Source organism: Fundulus heteroclitus, chromosome 9, assembly GCF_011125445.2.
Source record: "Fundulus heteroclitus isolate FHET01 chromosome 9, MU-UCD_Fhet_4.1, whole genome shotgun sequence".
Classification (NCBI taxonomy): domain Eukaryota; kingdom Metazoa; phylum Chordata; class Actinopteri; order Cyprinodontiformes; family Fundulidae; genus Fundulus; species Fundulus heteroclitus.
Genome location: NC_046369.1, coordinates 6,816,614 through 6,838,876, shown reverse-complemented (window position 1 = coordinate 6,838,876; position 22,263 = coordinate 6,816,614). Strand labels below are relative to the sequence as shown.

Genomic DNA, 22,263 nt, shown 5'->3' with positions numbered 1-22,263 from the left:
TAAGTTATTTGTATGATAGTTTGCTTTTTATTTTTATCATATTCAGTAAGAAGAATTGTTCGGGCATTTTTATTGTGAAGTTTAGTTTTACTTTGAAAGGCTTGCTTCCTGTCGAGCCGTATATTGTATTACAAAAAACTATGGACGGATTATCTAGACACGGAGCAATACAGTTTTACCGTGTAAACTGTGGATGACTAATTGGAAAAGGAAGATTTTCATTTTTTATGGATAAAGATTTTTTTTGTTAAAATTCCCAGTTTGCACATGTCCTTTACTTCCCGTGTCTGAGGAATGACACTGAAAGTGACAAGTGCCTTTTTAAAATAAAGTGTAATAATTAAAGGCTACCATTTTGTAGAATATTCTTGTATTTCACTTTTACTTGTCCCCATGTTCTAGTGGGTCCCGTGGAGGCTCTGATATAAAAGAACAAATAATATCAAATTATTAAAATGCAAAAATTCATGCTGTAGAATGTAATAGAAACATCTACCATGGACAGTATTTACGCATTAATTTGTCTGCTGCTTTTTGCCAGCCCTCTCTCCTGGCTTTAACAGTTTTTTAGGTGTTTTAATTAATGACTCAAATTCGGCATAACCTTCCAAGCTCTTGTTCTGCTTGGGAGAAAAACTGTGGGCGTTCTTTGTTCATGCTGAACAGCCAATAGCAGCACTGCTGATCATTGTTTCTACTATCGATACATTTCCCCTTTTAAACAAACGCATGAACGCGCAGTTATCTCAGATAACTCAATCCAGTGATACTAATCGTAAACAACAGGTGTGTTCGAAGAACCCACTTAGCCGGATTATGATTAGCCGGATGAAATCATCTTGGATGTCTCATTTGATCTTGGATGTTTTAAGCAACGTACGAAGAACGGACCCCTGGTGTGCTTACGCATAACTGAACAGCAGGAACTGTTTTGTATTATCTTGAAGGTCACATTGCTGTTTGCCTCCCCTACTCCTTAGAGTAACAACGGGTTTTTGTAACTAGGGAACACCCTAAATCTTAATAAACACAAAGGAAATGTCAGGTGTGCGTCAGAGCGATAGGAGACATGTACCTGAGCATGTCCCTGTCATTCTCCTTGCAAGTTAAAAAGATCTAACGTCCGTTGTCTTTCTTCCCTGTTTGTTAAATGAATGTTTTAGGTGTTTCAACCTGACAATCTGGTACATTGAACAACCAGAACAAAAGCCAGATGGCTCCATCTGTATCAGAGGTTGACTATTTGTCGGAGCCTCCTCTCCAACACCCCAGAGTAAACTTTCCCATAGAGCCTGTGAAGCATGAGCCCTCGGTAACTGGAAACATTTTGTCCTAAAGGTTTTATGATGCATTTTATGTAAAATAAGATAGGATAAGACAAGATGCAGGAAGCATTTTATTATTTTTTATTTATTCAGAAGCTTCAAATACAGAATTTATTTTTTAACAGCCAAAACTAGTTGATTTTTATTTTTTTATAGACAGCTGTAATTAATTCATTACAATGATGAACATTTTACCATCCATTCTGCCGCTTCGTGTGTGTGTGTATATACCACAGATGATTATACAGAGCTATGTGAAACCATACATTAGCATCAGTAATGTGCTGTCAATTACATACTTTTAAAACTTTCATATAAATCATAAACTGTGACTAGCATGAAAAAACCCCACTTTACAACATGTCTAAAAGCAGATGCAGGCGCATTACATACTTAAAAGAAAAACGTTTAACATGTTTTTTTAAATCCATCCCAGTATTCAAATACTTAATAGAAGATATTAAGTACTGGCTCACTTATTGAACAGAGCCAAGCAAATTCTGATGTTCAATGGCCAAGACTAGGGTTTTCTATTTAAATCATGTTCCTATTAAAGCTGTAATAAAGCTAAAAGCAATTTCAGATCAGAAGGACATTTAGACAAGTTTTACCTAAAAAGAATCACCTTAACACAAATCAGTATGATTTCAAAATGTTTTGGAGCAGCAGTAGCTTTTCATCGCCTGGTAGGCTGCATGTTGACAACAGCAGCGTCGGGCTTGCGAACCTTTAGCTCCCGATGCAACTGGCACCAGGAGCACAACACACAGGCACAGGAAGTTGCGATGTCCTTAAAGAGAGAACCCTGTGGGAAAAATGTACAGGTTGTTTTTCTACTTAATGTTTTACACAAAACTGTATAAACTAAATCTTTTCAGCTGTTGGTCAAATTTTTAAGTCATCATTCTAATATGGGACAAGTAGCTCAGGTGCTCCTGTTTTACCTTAATTTTGTATTTCTGCCGAATGCTGACTCTCAGGGCTAAGGCTGCAGGGGCCACAAACAGAGGTATCCCAAATGAAGACATCATGGCAGGGCTGCATATGTCACAAATTGGGAGCCAGCGGTTCTGGTCAAGTTTTTCTGAGACGGTGCAGGCAAGACAGGGCCAACACCAGAAACCATAGCAGCCTGAGAATAAAAAAACAAACTGTCATAAATATATCAGCAGCTTTTGTAATGAAATTATAGAGAAAATAGGGCAATAAAAAGGTAAATGTTAAGCTGGATACAGAAATAACAATATTTACAAGTTTTTTTGTCATCCCAGCAGTTGAAAAGGCCAGAGTTCCAATCTGTTTCTTCAGACATCTTTCACCAAACTTTGACTAAAAAGGAGAAAAATAAGAAGCCAGAACATATTAAGAAAACATGAACGCAACACATATTCATTATAAAATCTAAAACTTCACAGTAGATGTCCTATAACCCTTTTAGTTTTCCAGACCGATGCCCTTAGAACTGGATCGGGGTCCGGAAGAATGTATTTCCAAATAATAAGCGTCTGAATTACTGACATAAACTCAACCACCTAACCCTTTGTTGGTGTGCCACCTGTAATATTATCTTGGCTGTGTATCCCAGCAATATTTGATCTATTCAGCTTTTTAAAATCACACAGAGCACAAAAGCAGAACAAGCAGGCAAAAGGAAAAACAACAACTCTCAATATAAAAACTGAACAAATGGAATTTAAGGGAATTTTGAGGATCATCAAGTCATCCCTGTCTTATTATGTGCAACTTTTTTAAACCAAACCTCTTTGATCTGTGAGTTAGGATCCAGTTGTGATATATGAGGAGCAGCTGGCTGTCTGAGAATGAAATGAGTGCCCCCAAGTGGCCAAATAAGTATTACTCATTTTCCTATTTCAAGCATCCAGTATGCTGTGGTGTGGACATTCTTGTCATTAGACAGCATAGTACTGCATTATTAACCCCTTATGCTCAGAGGGGTTTAGCAGCAATTTCCACCTGAAATGACATATCTCATATAAATCAAATACAGGTCCAGCTATAAAGTGTAAATGTAAACTTTTGGTACCTGTGGGAAGCTAAAGCATTAATGTGAGCAATTTATTACCTCCTTTTACACTGAAATGAAAGGGAGTCACACAATAATGTGATGGAGATATAATAAATATCATGTTTTCCCTTTCTTATAAATATATTATTGCCATTTTTAATATAGATTTCCCCTTTGCCATATCCATTTGCCCAAAAATGTATAGACTCCAACTTTTCGATTCAATGATTCCACGATATGTTCACCCTTCATCTATGAATACCGATTTGTGTCCAGAGGGGGGAAAAAATGTAGTTTATCTTAAAACCCTGGTACTGATTGAATGTCATTTTTCTTTGTTTGTTTTGTTTTTAATGAAATAATCTGGCTCTGAACTACCATGAAGGTCCAAGGATCCACCACATCATATGCAATAAACTAGTTAAGTATTTGATGAAAAAGTTTGGAGTGAATCTTAGAACTACTGTTTAGCTGCTCCCTTCGGAACAAACATGTTTACTTAAACCACTACACCACAGAGGGAATATTAACAATAAAAAAGGTAATCGTGATTATGATTTAAATCTTTTCATCTTGTAAAATGTCTCAAGAAGGCATTTGTTGCAAACATCTACAAATATAGCTAAATTTAAAAGCTGTGGCTCTAAACATGAAACATTGTACATCAATATGGGAATAAGATGTTCCTTCATCTGTCATAACATTAAACAATAAAAAAATAAAGAAAAATATATAATTTACAGTGTTTAAAATATATTTGGAATTAGATTACATTGTTCTCAACTAATTTAACATAGAGATTGTAGAGAGAAAAGTCATGTCTGTGTTTTATGAAATCTCAATTTAGCAAAACAACACTACTACAGAACATTAATGAATTTGTTTAACTCAATAAAATAAAAAAAATGCAACCAAGCAATTGCATACAATGAGAAAAATGTTGAGTTTTTTCAAACAACCATAATTAAATAACTGTTTATGTCCTCAGATATTTGAGAATACTTATCTATACTCATTAAGGGCTAAGTTCTTGTTCTTGTGTTTAATCTTTTTTTCCAAGTAGACGCAATTCTATAACTGTTACCATATCTGGCTCTTGATGCTGATTCTAAGAAACAGCAAGTTATCTCTGATGTCTCGAAATCTTACAACCACCTTTCTTCAGACAAATTCTGTTTTCCTTAGAAGAAAACTTCAGATGTTTTCACAAACAGAAAATCTTACCGGATGATGTGGTGTGTCCGGAGTTATTCTGCTCTTTGAAGAATAGAAAAACAGTTGTGCTGTAGAAGCAGAATGCTTGTGCAAAGTGGGCTTTTACCAATAATGGCTGATATGAGGAGCACGTCCATTTGTTTATAGGTGTGTAGGTGTGGTCAGCCTGTCAGATCTAAAGAAAGCTGCCCCTTGCAGAGACACTACCACTAACCACACCCCAATCAGATACCGCAATTGTGTTGTGCACCTTTCACATAGATGTAAGTTTGTATAACTGGCAGTCATTTGCCTATAACTATACATGTTTGTTTCCACCAGTACTTTAAAATTGTGTTTTACAAATTCCATATTTCACTACTTTCATGTAACTAAAAAAAAATAAATTTTTTACTTACTTAAAAAATAAGAATAAAAACAACATAAAGATCATTATAGAACCTATGCAAAATATAAAACAGAGTTTCACACATTGTGCTACAAAGCAAAAAGAGTCAGGACTGCAACTAAGCAAGAATGTAGGTTAATTTGGCCAACAAACATGACTTTGAATTCTCCTAGGAAGATGTTTTAATGCAGAGTGGGGAAAATTAATATTTAGAACATCTTTGGTTTTCTTAGTAAATATATTTCTACTAACCCTAGTGATAAGAAATTCACATAAAATGTTGGTAACAACCCAAGTAATTCACAGATATAGAGAAATCAAAATAAATAAGTCAATAATTTAATACTTAATAAGTCATATCTACAATGAGAAAAGTGAATGCAGAAAAAGAATGTGTGGAAGGCAAGGACCGCAAAGAAAATTCCTGGAGTCTGACAGTATTCACAACACTATCTTGCGGAAATCAGTGTAAACTGACACTATCTTATTTATGAGAAGGTTTATCATTAATGAGGTATTGCACTCGGAACGGAAAAAACATCGAGTCTTCACAAGATTTTTTTTAGTAAATTCATTTCTAAAAGAGCAAATATTCCCGGGAGCACTATTGGGGCCTAATTTGGATAGGGTAGGAGCATCATTTCACCATAAACCGGCCATGACAAAAGTCTCCATTTGAATCTTGTCGCATTTTACTCTTAGTGTATGTAAACTTCCAACTTGAAAAAATCAATAAAACATATTTCCTTTATTTTCTTGGCATAGAAACATTTTAATAATCCTAACTTGCCTTAATCAAGAAAGATTTGTCTACAACCACATCTATTTGATGTTGCTGTAACATCATCAATGCTGCTATCTGCTGCCTGTTTTGTAAACTGCAAGGGCTTCTTATAGCAGCATGAGGTAGATGCAGTGGACATGAGCAGAACTACTGTGGAGATTTTTAAATAAGTATTAAAATGGAGCTAATAGCTGTCTTTGAAACTGCTCTCGACTTTGTACATTTTGGATTGAAAGAAATAAAGCTTGACTGCATGAAGGATATATCCCACAAATAAATTGAGACACACTTTGACTGTAGATAACTGCATTTTGTCTGGAATGCTGATTGTCAAGCTTTGCTGTTCATCAGTTGTTAAATATGTAATCTCTACTGTTCGGGTTGAACAGCAGAGATTGCCTTTCAGCTTTTAGCTGTTTCTATTCTGTTGCCCTTAAACACCTACTGAATAGCGTTTATCAAGTCATAATCTGCATATAAAGCCTAAATAGATTTGCCTATTTGACTGTTAAAGGATTAAAATGTTGCATTCATAATACCTGAACAGCAAGGTACTTACATGTCATTTTAGCAAAATAAATGATAAGTATACTGAATCCTATATTCAGGCTAATTAATTGTTTTCTTGCATCCAAAATGGACATTGGTCTGGATTCAGGTGAGATGTAGCAAAGTCCTGGAGCCACTCAATCAGTTCTAATCCCAGAGGTGGCAGTGTAGATGTTTGAAAGAAACCAGTCAGGTATCAAAAAAAGATTTTGCTACCGGCTTAGAAAAATATCTGTTTGTCTTACCGGGAAACACATTGCATGTGTTATGTTGTTGTTGCAGAGTTAAGTCCCTCCCCTCTACTCCCTAACTATGAGAGGTTGACTCAAACCAGCTCTCCATCTAACAGGTCCAAAATTCCTAATTCTGTCAGGTATTAACCTGTACAAAATTCTAAGGCAATCTAGTTCTTTTTATTGTTCTGAATAATGTTGTCAAACCTCCAAATACACCTGCCTTAACAGCATCAGCTGAACTTTGAGAAAGGTTTTTAGAATTCTTCACTAACAAAATGAATGCCCTTAGGGGCTCCACGAGACTCTATGTTTTAGATTTAGATTTATTTAGGTACTTCCCAGTGCACTGCTGTCTTGGATCAGTTTGAGCTTGTGTCCTTGTCCAACTTAGTATGTGACATAGTTAAACACCTACGGCCAACAAATTGCTCTTTAGACTGTCTTCCAACACGTTTGTTTAAAGATATTTTTGTCAGTATTGCACCATTTATTCTTGCCCTTTTATCTTGCCCTTTTTCCAAACTGCATTTTATCTATAATGTGGTTTACAAGCATCTAATGGCATGTTTAGAAGAACATGGTATTTTAGAGGTTTTCAATTTGGTTTTGAAGCTAAAGTACCTAAACTGCTCTTTTTAAAAGTTTTTAATGATGTACTTTTAGCAACTGACTCAGGGGACTGTTATTATTGTGCTTCCAGATATAGCTGCTGCATTTGACACAGTTGACGTAACATTTTCATTTCTCGTTTGGAGCAGTGTGTGGTGTCAAGGCCACTGCATTGCAGTGGTTTAGGCCTTACTTTGGGTTGAACAAACCTTCTTAGTAAAACTGGGTGATATGTGTCCTGCTGTTCCTCTTCATTGTGGGGTCCCACAGGGGTCAGTGTTAGGCCCCTTGCTTTTTCCTTGTGTCTGCGTCCCCTTGGTTCTATCTTCAGGAAACATGGGGTTTCCCTTCACTGTCATGCAGATGATTCCCATGTTTAGCACCTTCTTAAAAAAAACAAGGGCTTCTCCTTAGGTTTGTTATTGAATTGTCTAAATTATTTATATATATATATATATATATATATATATATATATATATATATATATATATATATATAGATGGATGGATGGCTTCAGACTTTTTACACTTGAACGATTTGGTAGCACATCTGACACCTCAAACATAGATCTTGGCTCTCTGGCACAATATGTTAGGCCGATTATCACAAACTTGGGGGCCAGATTAGGGCCATTGTGAAATCTTTGTGAAATTCACTATATCTTGGGGTTAGTAAGAGAATGTTAGCCAGTGTTAGCTAGTGGGCGGGGCTAATGTTGGTCCTGTCTTCCCCCATGCTGGACCACAATCACAGCGAGCTCTCTCATGAACTTTTTTTCAAGATATTTCAGACCAAACTAGGAATAAAGAGCTGGAGTTGCTCAACCAGTGTGTGGTAAAGAAATTGTGATGCATTATTTAAGTTATTTCTGCACTTTAAACCAAAATATTGACCTTGGAGTCAACATTCAACCAGTAAGAAGTTGTTTTGTCTTGCTCAGTGTAAATCACACAATCAGGTGTCAGTGCCTCCCCAATCCTGCCCACTGAGGTTCTTGAGTGAAGGTGACAGTTTAAATCATATCATTATGGGTATGCTGCACAATGTCGTGGAATAAATAAATACAGAGTGAAATAATTAAATGTATATTCAAATGAATTTATTTGACAAACGTGAAATTGAATTATTTAATGTTAGACCTGTCCAGGGTGTACCCCCCCTCTCATCTATTGACAGCTGGAGATAGGCACCAGCATCCCTCACGACCCCAATAGGGATGAGTGTGTTGGAAAATGGATGGATAGATGGATATTTAATGTCATAATTTTACAGCATATTTAATTATCTAATGTGACATTTAAATAATTAATTGTATATTTCACAATTTAATAGTACATTTATTTTTTAATGGTGTATTTAATAAAGATATTGTACATTTATTTATTCGATGGAACACTTAAATTTACATTTATTGATTTCATTTGACTGTTCATTTTTTCATTTTACATTTCATTATTTCATGTCCCATGTGTTTATTTCATGGTACATTTAATTATACATTTAATGATTTAATGGGACATTTAATGGTGCATTTATTTATTTATTTCCTTCTACATTTCATTATTCAGTTTTACATTTCATGGTACATTTATTTAGTTCATGGTATATTTACATTTATTTCACGATATATTTATTTGTTGTCCCCATTAACCATCCATAGGTAACAGCTGCTGTTCCTCTATTTTACAACGTTCTCTCGAAATGAGCTAGAAAGATTTTAGTGACTAAGAAAAAAGTAAGCCACAAGGGTCCAAGCCAACGTTTAAAAACCTCCTAAGAATTTATGAGCCAAAACCATGACTGCTTTATCACGATCAAGAAACTAATAAGTCAATGTCCACAAATATTTTAGAATTAGCAGGGTTACGTAACAGCAGAGTCAAAGTAATTATCAAATCATAAGAATATAATTTATCAAACTAAGCAAATTTTCCTAATTGCTGCTATTAAGAAACCCGGATAAGCGGAAGAGAATCGATGGATGGATGAAATCAGAAACTTTCAAGGCAATTGTTACAAGTGTATCTTTCTTTTTTCCCCATCTGGTCTTAATCATCTGGTGTCAACTTCACAGATCTCCTGGATGAGATGCGATGATGGACTACAGTGCTCCCTCCCAATGGAGATGCTTCCTCCATTCCTAAATTCTTATTGTCCCTTTTCTCCTTCCCCTTTGACAGAAGGAGAAGAATGACTCTTACAGCCATGCTTGTAACTTATTTTGTATTCATTGTTATTATAGATACATAAAACTCACTTCATATAATCAATCTGATTGATTGATACAGGTTAGATTTATTTCTTGATTAAATAGCTGATTGAATTCTGCTTAAAAGAGAAAATAATAGAATTGATCACAACATAGCAATAAACACAGGTTTCATTCTATCGCCTTCAGACAAGTGAGATGGTATAATTCAGCAGATGAAAGATTTTTATTGTTAGGACTGAGGATTTGGGACATTTCAATATTTTAACAAATTTTGCGCATGCGAACATGGCCTTGCCTTGATTGTTTTTACAGCTAAACTTTAAAAATTTTTAAATGTGAGAGCAGATTTGTGGTATCTTGGAGATTACATTTTTCTTGACTTTTACTTGAATATTGGATGACTTAAAACCAGTCCTTCGACTGGGGCTGTAATTGACTCAAGTCTGGGTGAAGGTTCACCTTCCAAAAAGAAAATAGCCATACACATCCATCCAGTGCTATGATAGAATGGTTTAGTTACGTTTCGCTAGCCTAGTAGAGAGGATTTGTTGATCCTTGAAAGTCGTTTACAAAACTGGTAAATATCAAACTGTCTTTTCATTTTATTACCACTGTTATTACCACTGGTTATATTGAGTACTGCCAGGTATTTTTGGTAAATACTGAAAATATGTCTGTGTCAAGTATAACCGTCTGTAGAGCTTCTATAGCTTGCGCCCAGTCTGCACAGACTGGCGCAGCAACTATGGAGACAAATTTCTGCCAAAACGTTGCACACAAAAAAAAGTTTTGCACACAAATAAAACTTGTTTTGCATACAAAAAGATATGTTTCACACAAAAAAAATTGTTTTGCAAACTGTTCGCCAACCTTGCACTCAAAATATCATTTATAAGTTTTCCTCGAGCACAAAACGGTCTCTGCTCGCACAAAACAGCCTCTGCTCGAGTACGAAACAATCCCACTACCGCTGCGGTAAATTTGTGCCAAAAGTCACGTGATGCATTGAGTTGTTGTTGTTGTTCAGACTTCCCGACAGCAGGGGGCGCACCCGAAAGAAACTGAAACGCGCCGGTTTGGCTAAAGAAGAAAAACGTGACATCACAGCTAACAGCATTAGCACCCCACAGGTAACTTTCAAAGCTTTCCCGGTGAAAAAGTAGTAGCTCACTGATAGATCATGTAAGATTTCAGTAAAAGGCACTGTTTAGTTTTATCTCTGATCTAAAAATGCTGTGTAACGGACTTTTGAAAAATAACGTATTTAACCCATGATTTAACTCTCCTTTCAGAATTCAACGTGTTTGGAGAGACGTGTGGTGCGCAGGAACAAACATATACAACAATGTGCTGCACTCAGGAGAGGACAACAGTTTGCTTGAGCTGTCAAACATGTTGGATAACTTCTGTTGTCACTATTTAATTATCCCAAGACTACAACTAAGTTTTCATACCATCAGCAGTGGCTGAGATGACCATTCACTCAGAACTGAGAGGAATCTGACACTCAGTCAGTTATGGGAGATGGGAAGCATCCAGCATGCTGTGGTAGAACCAGAAATCACAAAAGGTAAGATGGATTTTTTTTGTGCGTGCTATTATACAGTTTCTCACAATGCATATATTTCAAACCAGAAATTAATTTATCTGATCATTCCAATACAACAAAACATCGAAAACATCAGAGAGGTGGCATTGAAACTGTTTTCTTTGAAATGTGTTTATTATTAAAATAATTAATGGATTTTGGAGTCTTTTTTTCAATCCTTAGCTCCATGAATTAAATTATATTCAGTAAGTTGTAGCAACAGAATCATGGCCTCTTTTTTATTCTCTATATATCTCCATCTTTCTTGCAGGGACTCTGCCTGCCTCATATTGACAGTGGACTGCTGGATGACCCACACTGTGGGGTCACTATTCCTGAAACTGGCAATGTGTTGAGCCCCGAACAACTGGTAGCACTGAGGGCAGCCATGGATGCACTGGGACATTCTGAATCACACGGTTTAGATATATATATATATATATATATATATATATATATATATATATATATATATATATATATATATATATATATATATAAAAATGTTGCTACTGTCCAGTATGACCAACACTTTACGAGTTTAATCTTATTTTGGTTACCATTGTTGCAAAAGGTTTTCAAGTAATAAAATCTAGCCAGGAAAATGTAACTAAGTTAGTGTATTCACTGAATAAAAATGTAGAATTGCTAGTATTGTGATAGTAAATGTGTAAGGTACTGTATAAACCTTTTGAAAATGCTGAGGTTATTGAAAAAAAGGGGCACATGACCCCTTTTTTTTACTAAAACTGAGGATGCAAACATTGTGAGACAATTAAACAGTCCTTTATTTTCCACATTGCATAATAAACATACCCTTTGATAAACTCTTCATTTCCAATTCTTACCAATATTAATCAAAGTGAATACACCTTTTTCACAAGGATTGCTTTTATTGTTGAAATTAAGACTGAAAGAACTCCATTAATTCTCCAGGTTTTTCCCAGTAAACAATCCATATATTAACAATAAAACGGGCTGTATCAAAACAAACTGGCTGATGAAATGGATGAAGCCAAAAACAGGACTATGAAAAACAATTTCTGCATGTAAGACTGTCAGGAAATTTAGAAAAATCTCAAACCTGGCCTTTTTTTTTCCTAACTTTTTTTTTTTTTAGCCTAAAGGGCTCCACTAAGAGCTATGAAGGACATGCTGCAACAGTTACTGATCAAAGTAGTTAATACTGGGAACTAAAACGGTTACATATTAAGTTATTTTTTAACAAGCCCAACTCCTCATGTGTTTAAAGATTCCATCAAATCCTGAATTGTTCAAGTCTTGGTAGTCTCGTGATGGAAGTCGACCTGGTAGACTACCAGAGTTTATGTAGGAGCCTTCCATCCAGCCCAGAACTTTGATGGCCTTCACCTCATCAGTGGGTGCTGGAAAACAGATATGTGTTATTGTTATGTAAAGGATAATACTGTTAAAGAAAAAAATAAATCACCACTTCGATGAAAACAAACTTTTCAAGAAAATATCTGCTCATGTGGCTAATTCCAGCTGTGGTTTTTGCCATGGCCAAACCAATTTTATTAAGTGCACAACACATATTTGCAATTGGGCACAGATGACCTGATTTTTACTTTGAAGAAATTAAGGAGTTAGAAAGGTAGTGAGATATGATCTAGATCTGCTGCTATATGCTTTACTTGTAACATTCATATTCATGTTAGAAAACGCAATTTTTAATTAATTTCCTTACCAATTTTCATATAATCAATATCCACTCGTTGCAATTATTTTAAATTCATTAAGAATTCGTTTTGCACATAAGCATACATGCATTGGTTTGACAGTTTTAGGATAAATTACCAAATCCAAACACCAATTTAGATTTACACCAATAAGAACAATAGACAGTCATTTGAAAACAACACAAAAACCACATGATAATCTGTTAACAATGCATTTATCTGGGTATCCACTCAGGTACTATTTATTTGACACAGCACAGTAAAAGCAGAAGCCAACCACAGTGGCTGCATTACAAAGCAAAAGTTGTTTTAGCATGGCGTTCAACCTAAGGACAGCTTTCATGTTATTTGCTCTAAAAAGTAACATGGTCCCTTACTGTAACATAGCAGGGCCTTTAACTGAAATCTTACATGATCTATCACCATAGTGAGCTATTACTTTTTCACCGGGAAAGCTTTGAAAGTTACCTGTGGGGTGCTAATGCTGTTAGCTGTGATATCACGTTTTTCTTCTTCAGCCAAACCGGCGCGTTTCAGTTTCTTTCGGGTGCGCCCCCTGCTGTCGGGAAGTCTGAACAACAACAACAACAACTCAATGCATCACGTGACTTTTGGCACAAATTTACCGCAGCGGTAGTGGGATTGTTTCGTACTCGAGCAGAGGCTGTTTTGTGCGAGCAGAGACCGTTTTGTGCTCGAGGAAAACTTATAAATGATATTTTGAGTGCAAGGTTGGCGAACAGTTTGCAAAACATTTTTTTTGTGTGAAACAAATCTTTTTGTGTGCAAACAAGTTTTGTTTGTGTGCAAAACTTTTTTTTGTGTGCAACGTTTTGGCAGAAATTTGTCTCCATACAGCAACCCAATGCATGAGTGTAACTAATCTTTTAATACACTAATGAGTGACATGAGTTCACCAAAGCTACTAAGCTACAGCCACAGGCACAGACTGTTATGAAACACAAAAGCATATTTGCTGATATGCTATTCAAACCACAAAAACTGTTCTGATGAAAATAAACAAAAAGTTGGCAAGGTGTCAACTTTAAAGGTGGAGAAGCAGTTTTCCTTTTAACTTCAATCATATTTTTGTTTACAGTCTACTGCTTGGAAAATTGCTGGAGTTTTCTGTTTTGAGATCTGCACCTAAACAAGGTTTCTGTTTCATACATGCCACTAATTATTAAAACACATTTACACTGAAACACAGCTAATAAAGCCACAATGAAAATAGGCTAACATGCTATGCATTTAACAGTTAATATATACGTAGGTATAATCCAATTGAAACCAGCTCTATGTTTGGCTGTTCTGAATATCTGTTCCATGCGGTTCTCCTCCTCATGAGACGGCATAAATGTAGAAATCATTCTCTGCTCATATGGTAGCAAAACTGACTTTATGGGCCAACATGCTATATGCAGAGAGAAAAAATGCACATCACCCTGAATACAGGTGGCAACGTTTTATTGTGGAGATTTTTGTCTTCAATGGGGACAGAGAAGATATTGATGGGAAAATGTATAGAGCTAAATCCAGAGCAATCCTGGAAAATGTCTGCAGATAAAAAAAAAGTCTCCTGGGGTGAAGGTTCACCTTCCAGTAGGACATCCACCCTATACATTAAGCCAACAATACAATGGATAGTTTAGATCAAAGCATGTTTATGTTAGAAAAGCCCAGACAAAGTTTAGAATTATATCAAATTGAGTACCTTTTTCAGAAATTTAAAACTGATCTTTAATATCTAAGACCTAGCATGGTAGATGCGGGTTTTTTTGGTTTGTTTTTTTATACCATTTGTTTTATGTGTGGGTGCCAGTGGCCTTAATACACTACTGAATGACCTGAGTTCACCCAAGCTATGAAAGACTACAACCCAGAGCATGAACTGTTACCAAAGACAAAACTGAACTGGATCTTTTATACTGGTTGAACAACAAAATTGATTGATCTGAGGAAAGTGAAACAAAAGCTGGCAAGGTGTCAACTATTTAAGGTGAGAAAGCATTTTTCCTCTTAACTTCAGTGAAGATTTAGTTGATATATTTTCTTTGCAAATTATTTAAAATTTCCCTGAAGGCTTAACCAGAGCACAACATCTGGTTGTTTTTTGTGTTAGTGCACAATTTTAGGATTCCAAGCTATGTTAAAGTCACTTACTGGGAGTATTGTTTACAAAAGGCAGGAAGCACTTTATTTACATACATGTGTTCTTTTCATTTTAAATTAAAGCTATTTTTAATAGGAATAATACTCTGATCATGTGAGGATAAATCATTTTTGTGTACTGAAAAACAAAATTTGGCGGTCCTATAGTTCATATTGCATATTATATTATTTAAAGTTCCGTAAATAGCCTGGAGTTTTTCTCCCCTGGTAACCTTACATATAATTTCTTTTTTTTTTCATCAGAGTAGAGGTGCTGGCCATATAATTAGAATATGATGAAAAAGTTGACACTTGGTGCCACACTCTAATCAGCTAATTCATTCAAATTACGTGCAAAGGCCTTTAAAATTTTCCCTCAGTCTAGTTCTGTACGCTACACAATCATGGGGAAGACTTGACAGTTGACCATAGCATACTGAAACAAATCTACTTCATGATATTCTAAGTATTACCTATATGCCATACTATCAATAATTGTGCTATATTTACTTTTGACTTTTTATTCTTAGTGTTTCTTTAGAATTAACTTTAGATTAGATTAGCTTGTTCCTTTTTCATTACTAATTATTGTGTGTAACTATTCATGTCTTTGTCACATCTGAATTTCCCCACTGTGGGTATGATAAAGGAATCTCTTATCTTATATCACAAAAGGTACAGAGCCCCCCCGCTGTTTTGCTGTTTGAATCCAGCAAAACAGTGAGATCCTGTAAAGGTTTTGCAAGATCCTGACTTACTTTTGCGCAATCATGCAAATGTGTTGTGAGGTCCCCAGGAAGAGTTTGTTAAAGTTTCAATTAACTTAACAAATGAGCCAAATTTGAAATGGGCTTCATAAGACGTTATTTTTCTTATTATTTTCCTTGTACTTTAATTTTAATTTTCATTTGCTTTTATTTTTGACATCTACAGTTACATAGACTAACTGCTTTCAGAGTAGTTATGCAGAGAATACAAAAGAATATGTTTTGAAACAACTAAATTACAAAAAGAAACTGAAAGAAAATATTTTGTTGGCTAAACTTCCAATAATGTGCCATAACTTAGAAACATCACATTGATGTGACACGAAAAGGAACAGGTTTTGACTGCATACCTTACCTGAAGACTAAGAAGACTTTTTCTGAGAATTGCTTTCCAGAAGCTGAATGGCGATTGTTCTTCCTGAAATGCCACCTTCTTCCAACATAATACTCTGATAAGTGACCTATTGCAGGCATATGGTAAGAATCATTCCCATAATTAATATTGAACATGCAAGGATAAGTGGATATAACTTAATTAAGCTAAATTTTAACCAACTTCTTCAAGGTTAGTTAGATCTTCCAGTTCAAAAAGGTGGGGAGGAGATAATTTGCTTTAAAAGTAAATTATCTTCTTTTCTACTGACCGTTATTAATAACTTCTGTCCTGCTTTCTGCTCATTTCTTTGCAAAGAAACCTGGTCAATATATTTGGTACATGCTAGCAGGGAATTAAGTCTCTTTCAGGCAATCTTAGGTGCTGAATAGAGAAACAAATTCCCCAAATATGACTTGAAAGGCTGATCCTGGGGACAAAGAGAAAAAGGTGATGTCATTGACTTCTCCATCCACCCATTTTCTGATACGCTTATCTTACCTATTTCCAGCTGTCAATGGGTTAGAAGCGGGGTACACCCTGGACAGGTCACCAGTCCAGGTTGCCAGTCCAGGGTACATCACAGGGCAACACAGAGGCAGACTGTCATGTTTAGGATGAAAGACTCTGAATAAGAAAAATTACAGAGCCAGACAGTTTAGTTAAAGTGTTTATTGTCAGGTTGTGGTTTGAACAAAAGAAAGGTGTCGGCAGGTGGAGGATCTTCCGGGCTCGGCTGGGGAAGGAAGAGGAGGAAGTCTGAGATGAACAGCTGCGGGACTGATGATGTGATCAATTTTGAAGGGACAGAGGAACCTGGGGGCCATCTTTTTGGAAACGCTTTTAAAGGGAAATCTTTCGCAGACAGCCATACCTCTTGTCCGGGGGTGTAAGTGGGCGCAGGGAGGCGCTTACGGTCGACAATGCTTTTGTTCTAGACGGAGGTGAGTTTGAGTGCAGCACGTGTCTGGTCCCAGACCTTTCGACAGTGGAGGAGGTGTGATCTGACTGACGGGAGGACGGATTCAGGGAAGGAAGTGGGAAGGAGAGATGATTGATAGCCGAGTGATGCTTCGAACAGGGAGACTCCAGTTGCAGCTGAAACATGGGTGTTGTGGGAATATTCCACCCAGGCCAACTATTGACTTGATGTATGGGGGTTATGAGAGCAAAGACAGCGGAGGGTGTTTTCAAGCTCTTGATTGAGCCGCTTGCACTGTCCGTTGAATTGGGGATGGTAACCAGATGAGAGGGAGGCTTTAGCTCCTAAACATTGGCAGAAGTCGCGCCAGACTTGGGAAATGGATTGTGGACTGCGGTCTAAAACAATCTCCGAGGGGAAGCCATGGAGTCTGAAGACATCATTAAATAACAATACAGCAGCCTGATTGGCTGATGGAAGTTTAGACAGGGCCACCAGGTGGCAGGCTTTGGAAAATCGGTCTATTATGGAGAGGATAACGGTCTTGCGACTAGACGGAGGAGGGCCAGTGACAAAGTCTAGAGCTATGTGGGACCAGGGACGGCTGGGTCTAGGCAGAGGCTGGAGAAGGCCAGCAGGAGGTCTACTGGAGCCCTTGTTTTTGGCGCACACAGAGCAGGCAGATACAAACTCTGACACATCTCTATTAAGAGATGGCCACCAAAAATATCGCCTGATAAAGGCGATGGTACGGCTCGAACCAGGGTGACCGGAGAACTTAGAGGAGTGCCGCCAGCGCATTACTTGGGAACGGACCGAAGTACGTAGAGTCTACAATGGGGGCCCACCTCCAGGATCTGGTTCATCCACTTGAGCCTGCTTAATTTGTCTCTCTAAGTCCCAGGTGATGGCACCCACAACACAGGTCTCAGGGTGATGGTTACAGGTTCCTCGGATTCTTCGGTGGTGGTGAATAGCCGAGACAGAGCATCAGGCTTAGTGTTCTTGGAACCCGGGCGGTAGGTGATGGTGAAATTAAATCGTGAAAAGAACAGGGACCAACGGCTCTGGCGAGAGTTCAGTCGTCTGGCTGTTTGGATGTATGCAAGATTCTTATGGTCAGTCCAGATGATGATAGGCAATTCTGTTCCCTCCAACCAGTGACGCCACTCCTTAAACACTAGCTTAATGGCCATGAGTTCTCGATCCCCCACGTCATAATTCCTTTCAGCAGGTGAGAAGCGTCTGGAGAAAAAGGCGCATGGGTGGAGCTTACCATTAGAGGTGGACATCTGAGAAAGAACGACCCCAACTCCGGAATCGGAAGCACCAACCTCCAGGGTGAACTGGACAGAGGGGTCGGGATAGGTGAGGATGGGAGCCTGAGAGAACCTCTTCTTTAACAGCTGGAATGCCTGATCATTTTCTGATGACCACTGGAAAGTCATCTTGATGCAAGTGAGGGCTGTGAGAGGTGAGGCGATGACACTATAGTTTCTTATGAGTACGCGGTAGAAGTTTGCGAACCCCAGGAAGTGCTGAAGCTGTTTACGGGTCTTTGGAGTGGGCCAGTTGACTACTGTTTAGACTTTTCCTGGGTCCGTCTTCTCTTGTCCACCCTCAAAGATCAATCCGAGGAAGCTGATGGTCTCTTGGTGGAACTCGCACTTCTCTCCTTTAACAAAGAGACAGTTCAAGAAGACGCTGAAGGACCTGACGAACGTGCAGCTGATGCTGTCTGGGGTTCTGAGAGAAGATCAGGATGTCATCAAGGTACACGAAAACAAACTGGTTAATAAAGTCTATGAGCACGTCATTAATCAGGGCCTGAAAAACAGTGGTAGCATTGGTTAAGCCGAACGGCATGACCAAATATTTGAAGTGGCTGATAGGGGTCTTGAACGCTGTCTTCCATTCGTCTCCTTCTCTAACCCTGACCAGGTGATAGGCGTTGCGGAGATCCAGCTTGGTGAAAATGGTGGTTTCACGAACTGTATCAAAAGCCAATGCCAAGAGGGTTAGTGAATATTTATTTTTAACTGGTTTAGCCCACGGTAATCAATGCATGGATCTAACGTTTTATCTTTCTTCTCAACGAAGAAGAAATCTGCCCCGAGTGGCGAGGATGATGGCCGAATAATACCTGCTTTCAAAGAATCTTTGATATATTTTCCATAGAACTCTGCTCAGACTGGGACAGTTTATAGGGGCGTGCTGATGGCAGAGGAGCCCCTGGGAGGAGATCTATGGAACAATCATAAAGGCAGTGAGGCGGAAGGCTAAGGTCCAGGTCTTTACTAAAAACCTGCTGGAGATCGTGGTACTCGGGTGGAATGTTAGATAGGTCTACAGAAACCTCAGGGGAGACAGGACCTGCCGAAGAATGAGGAAGGGCTGATTGGAGACATGTAGCCAGACAACTGGAGCTCCAGGTCTCAATTCGGGAGTTTATCCAGTTGATGTGGGCCCAGGACAACGCAGTCTTTTTGGGCCCCCCCTCTACACCTGCCGCCGCCACCACACACACACACACACACACACACACACACACACACACACACACACACACACACACACACACACACACACACACACACACACACAAACACACACACACACACACACACACACACACACACACAAAAAGTCAACTTAACTGTATACTTCATGCCCTGGAAATCTCTGTATTTTATATTGGATATTTTCAACCCATCTATTTAATTTAGTGCACTAGTTGATCTTTTCTTCATAAGAGAACAGCAAGCACTGCAGCCAAAATATGGCCTTTTTTAACCTGCTGTAGATTAGCCATTTATTACAATTAAATAATAATATTAATGTTATGCTCATGGTGTTTTTTTTCCTAATCCACCTCTTATATTTTTCAACCTTCTGTAATTTTGTCTGTGTTGTGTGCACCTGCCTATTGCTTTAATTCTATTATTGAGGGATAAATAAAGGTTTAGCTAATGTTATCTTAAATGACACTTTTTAATAGGATATATGTACTGGGTTCTTTCAAGGTCTTAATTACATTTTCTGTGTGGGCTTCAGTAACATATGATAGATAATACCTACTTTGAAAGTTAACATGAACTGCTGCTGAAAATGACCACTCTTATCTACCTGGATGTTCTCTGGAGGACTGAAACGCCTAAGTCAGTGACATCAGTCTGTGGGTCTCGGTCTGTCGGGGCAATCAGAGAAGTTTTGTCTCCTCTCTCCGTTTCTGTCACTCGACGTTTTCTTGCTTATGGTTTTTCACGTGCTTAGATAAATTAGTTGTGTTTCCACTGAATTTAACCGACATTTTACAAAACATACAGCTTGATTTAATTTACAGTATTAAAATAGTGCCAAACGGCGCTACTTTCCCTCTTCATGTTTTTGAGAGAGAGCTGAGTGGGCGGGCCAGGCTGAGCCTGTGTGCTGATTGCCTGGCGCCGCTGAGCCATGTACCAGAGGGGAGGGGAAGCAGCAAAGTGCCGTGACACAGCACACTGCATGAAAAGTGTGATTTTCGTCACTATGCGGCACTGTAGATTGTCGTGGAAGTTCAGGTTAACGGCTGTTCACGGTAATTTGCAGGCAACACCGAAAACTGCCATGAATTGTCAGAAATTGACGTGGGCTTTCGTAGGCAGTGGTACCCCCATGACACCCCTCCTCCTAATTCTAGGGGAGGCTTTAACATGTAAATGAAAATGCTGTGAGCTATACAAACGCAAATCAGTGTTGCAGGGGGATGTTTCGCCTTTCTTAGCAAGACAGAGCCACATTTCTTCCTTAATGCAGACTTTAGCTGTGTGTGAAATATAGAAAGGTATGTGACCACAAGTCTTACAAACCTTTGTGCCATCACGTCTGAGCTCGTAGGTTTCAGTAAGCATGTATACTGTCATACATTTTGGACAAACCACATACTGTAAGAAGTTGTCACGGAGGACACCAGTCCATTTCCTCAAGGAGAATAAAGTCTTTGGAATATTGCTTGCAAAGGCAGTGAGGGAATTAGCACACACAGACAACATTTCCAAGTATCCACATGAAATGTTTGATGCACAGAAGAAGTGATGTGATGGCATTGTCAGAAATCTTGAAGGTTGATTGCCATGACAAAAGCATCATGGCCAGAAGTTTCATCAACAAGTCTCCTGGTTTTTCACCTGTGGACTGATCGCTTCGTAAAATGTGTTATTTAGTTAGAAGTTATAAATTTACTGAAGGCTGTGGCTGGAAATAAATGGGATGCAGATAGACAATCATTATTAAACAAATATAGGGCTCTCATGAGATCAATAATACATTATGGCAGTTTTATTTATGGAGCAGCAGCTAAAACATTACCAAGAATAGATAGATTACAAAGTAGGGCTTTACGTATATGCACAGGAGCAGTGAAAACAACACCTATCAACGCTCTTTTAGTAGAGACAGGAGAAACTCCACTGGAATTCAGAAGAATGAAATTAGGTTTAGTATATTGGATGAAAATTAAAAGTAGTATGGATGAAAATGTAACTTCAACAATTTTACAAACTTGTTGGGAATAAAAGGACAGGCCAAGAATGGAGTCTTAAAGGATTATTGTGAAATAAAGGAAATATAAAGGATATTTATAGATTAAGGAAAGCATTATTTATTTATTATTTATTATCTTCAGAATACAAAATTAAATAGAATTTAATAGATGTAAAACAGTGTTGCTACACACTCATGAACAGTAGGTGGCGGTATGCACCTTAAAGTTGCTTGCGATCCGCCATGATAGAAGAGAAGAAGAAGAAGAAGACTTTTTTGACTTTTAACAAAACTTTAATTACAAAAGGCCAAACAATTAAACAATTGAGTCAAAAACAAGTGTCATTTACATAAAATTCTTAAATAAGAAGCTTGTTAAAGAAAAGTTCTTTTCTTTCAGACACTTCACATAAAATATTTTTAAAACCCCACAACTGCATAAAATTCTCCATGTTCTGTGTGGCTCTGTGGAAGTGAAACTCCAGCCTAATTCTGGCTTTAACGTTGCACTTCCACAGAGCCACAGCATCAAGGTGAGGTCCTCCCTGCAGTCTGTCTCTACGAGACAAATAAATAGCCATCTTTGCCTCACTGATTAAAAAGTTTAAAAGTCTGGCCTTTGCCTTATTACTTTTATTTTGGCACACTCCTCCAATAAATAAAGAAGTAGTAAAAACAGTGCCAAAAAGACTAAAAACATTTGTTAAAAGGCTAAAAATGGTCTTTTGTCTGTTACAGTCCATAAAAACATGAAAAACGTTCTCAGACAGACTGCAGAAAGGACACTTATTTAAAACAGCCCGATTAATAACGGATAAAAAAAGAGTTTGTGGCGATGGCACTGTGTAAAATCCTCCATTGGAGATCACCAGTTCTCTTTTTAATTGGAGGCTTAT

The 22,263-nt window shown here is 37.7% G+C and overlaps 1 protein-coding gene and 1 long non-coding RNA gene across 2 annotated transcripts; one reads left to right on the top strand and one right to left on the bottom strand.

Moving 5' to 3' along the window:
- Positions 1-2,001: 2,001 nt before the first annotated feature.
- Positions 2,002-2,637, bottom strand: LOC118564232 (cornifelin-like). The gene is made up of 3 exons (XM_036141650.1): positions 2,577-2,637; positions 2,270-2,457; positions 2,002-2,130 (listed from the first exon to the last, which is right to left on the bottom strand). The coding sequence occupies exons 1-3, from the start codon at positions 2,635-2,637 to the stop codon at positions 2,002-2,004; spliced, it is 378 nt and encodes a 125-aa protein (XP_035997543.1).
- A 7,786-nt stretch (positions 2,638-10,423) lies between these two features.
- LOC118564066 lies at positions 10,424-11,242 on the top strand. Its single transcript, XR_004931601.1, has 3 exons — positions 10,424-10,475; positions 10,638-10,915; positions 11,205-11,242. It is a non-coding gene; the product is annotated as an uncharacterized LOC118564066 (long non-coding RNA).
- The last annotated feature ends 11,021 nt before the right edge of the window (positions 11,243-22,263 follow it).

Coding starts and splice junctions, on each gene's coding strand:
- LOC118564232 (XM_036141650.1), bottom strand. CDS start 2,637: ATGTCTGAAGAAACAGATTGGAACTCTGGCCTTTTCAACTGCTGGGAT. Junction 2,458..2,576: donor CTGGGATGACAAAAAAACTT/GTAAATATTGTT, acceptor TTTTATTCTCAG/GCTGCTATGGTTTCTGGTGT. Junction 2,131..2,269: donor GGCAGAAATACAAAATTAAG/GTAAAACAGGAG, acceptor TTTTTCCCACAG/GGTTCTCTCTTTAAGGACAT.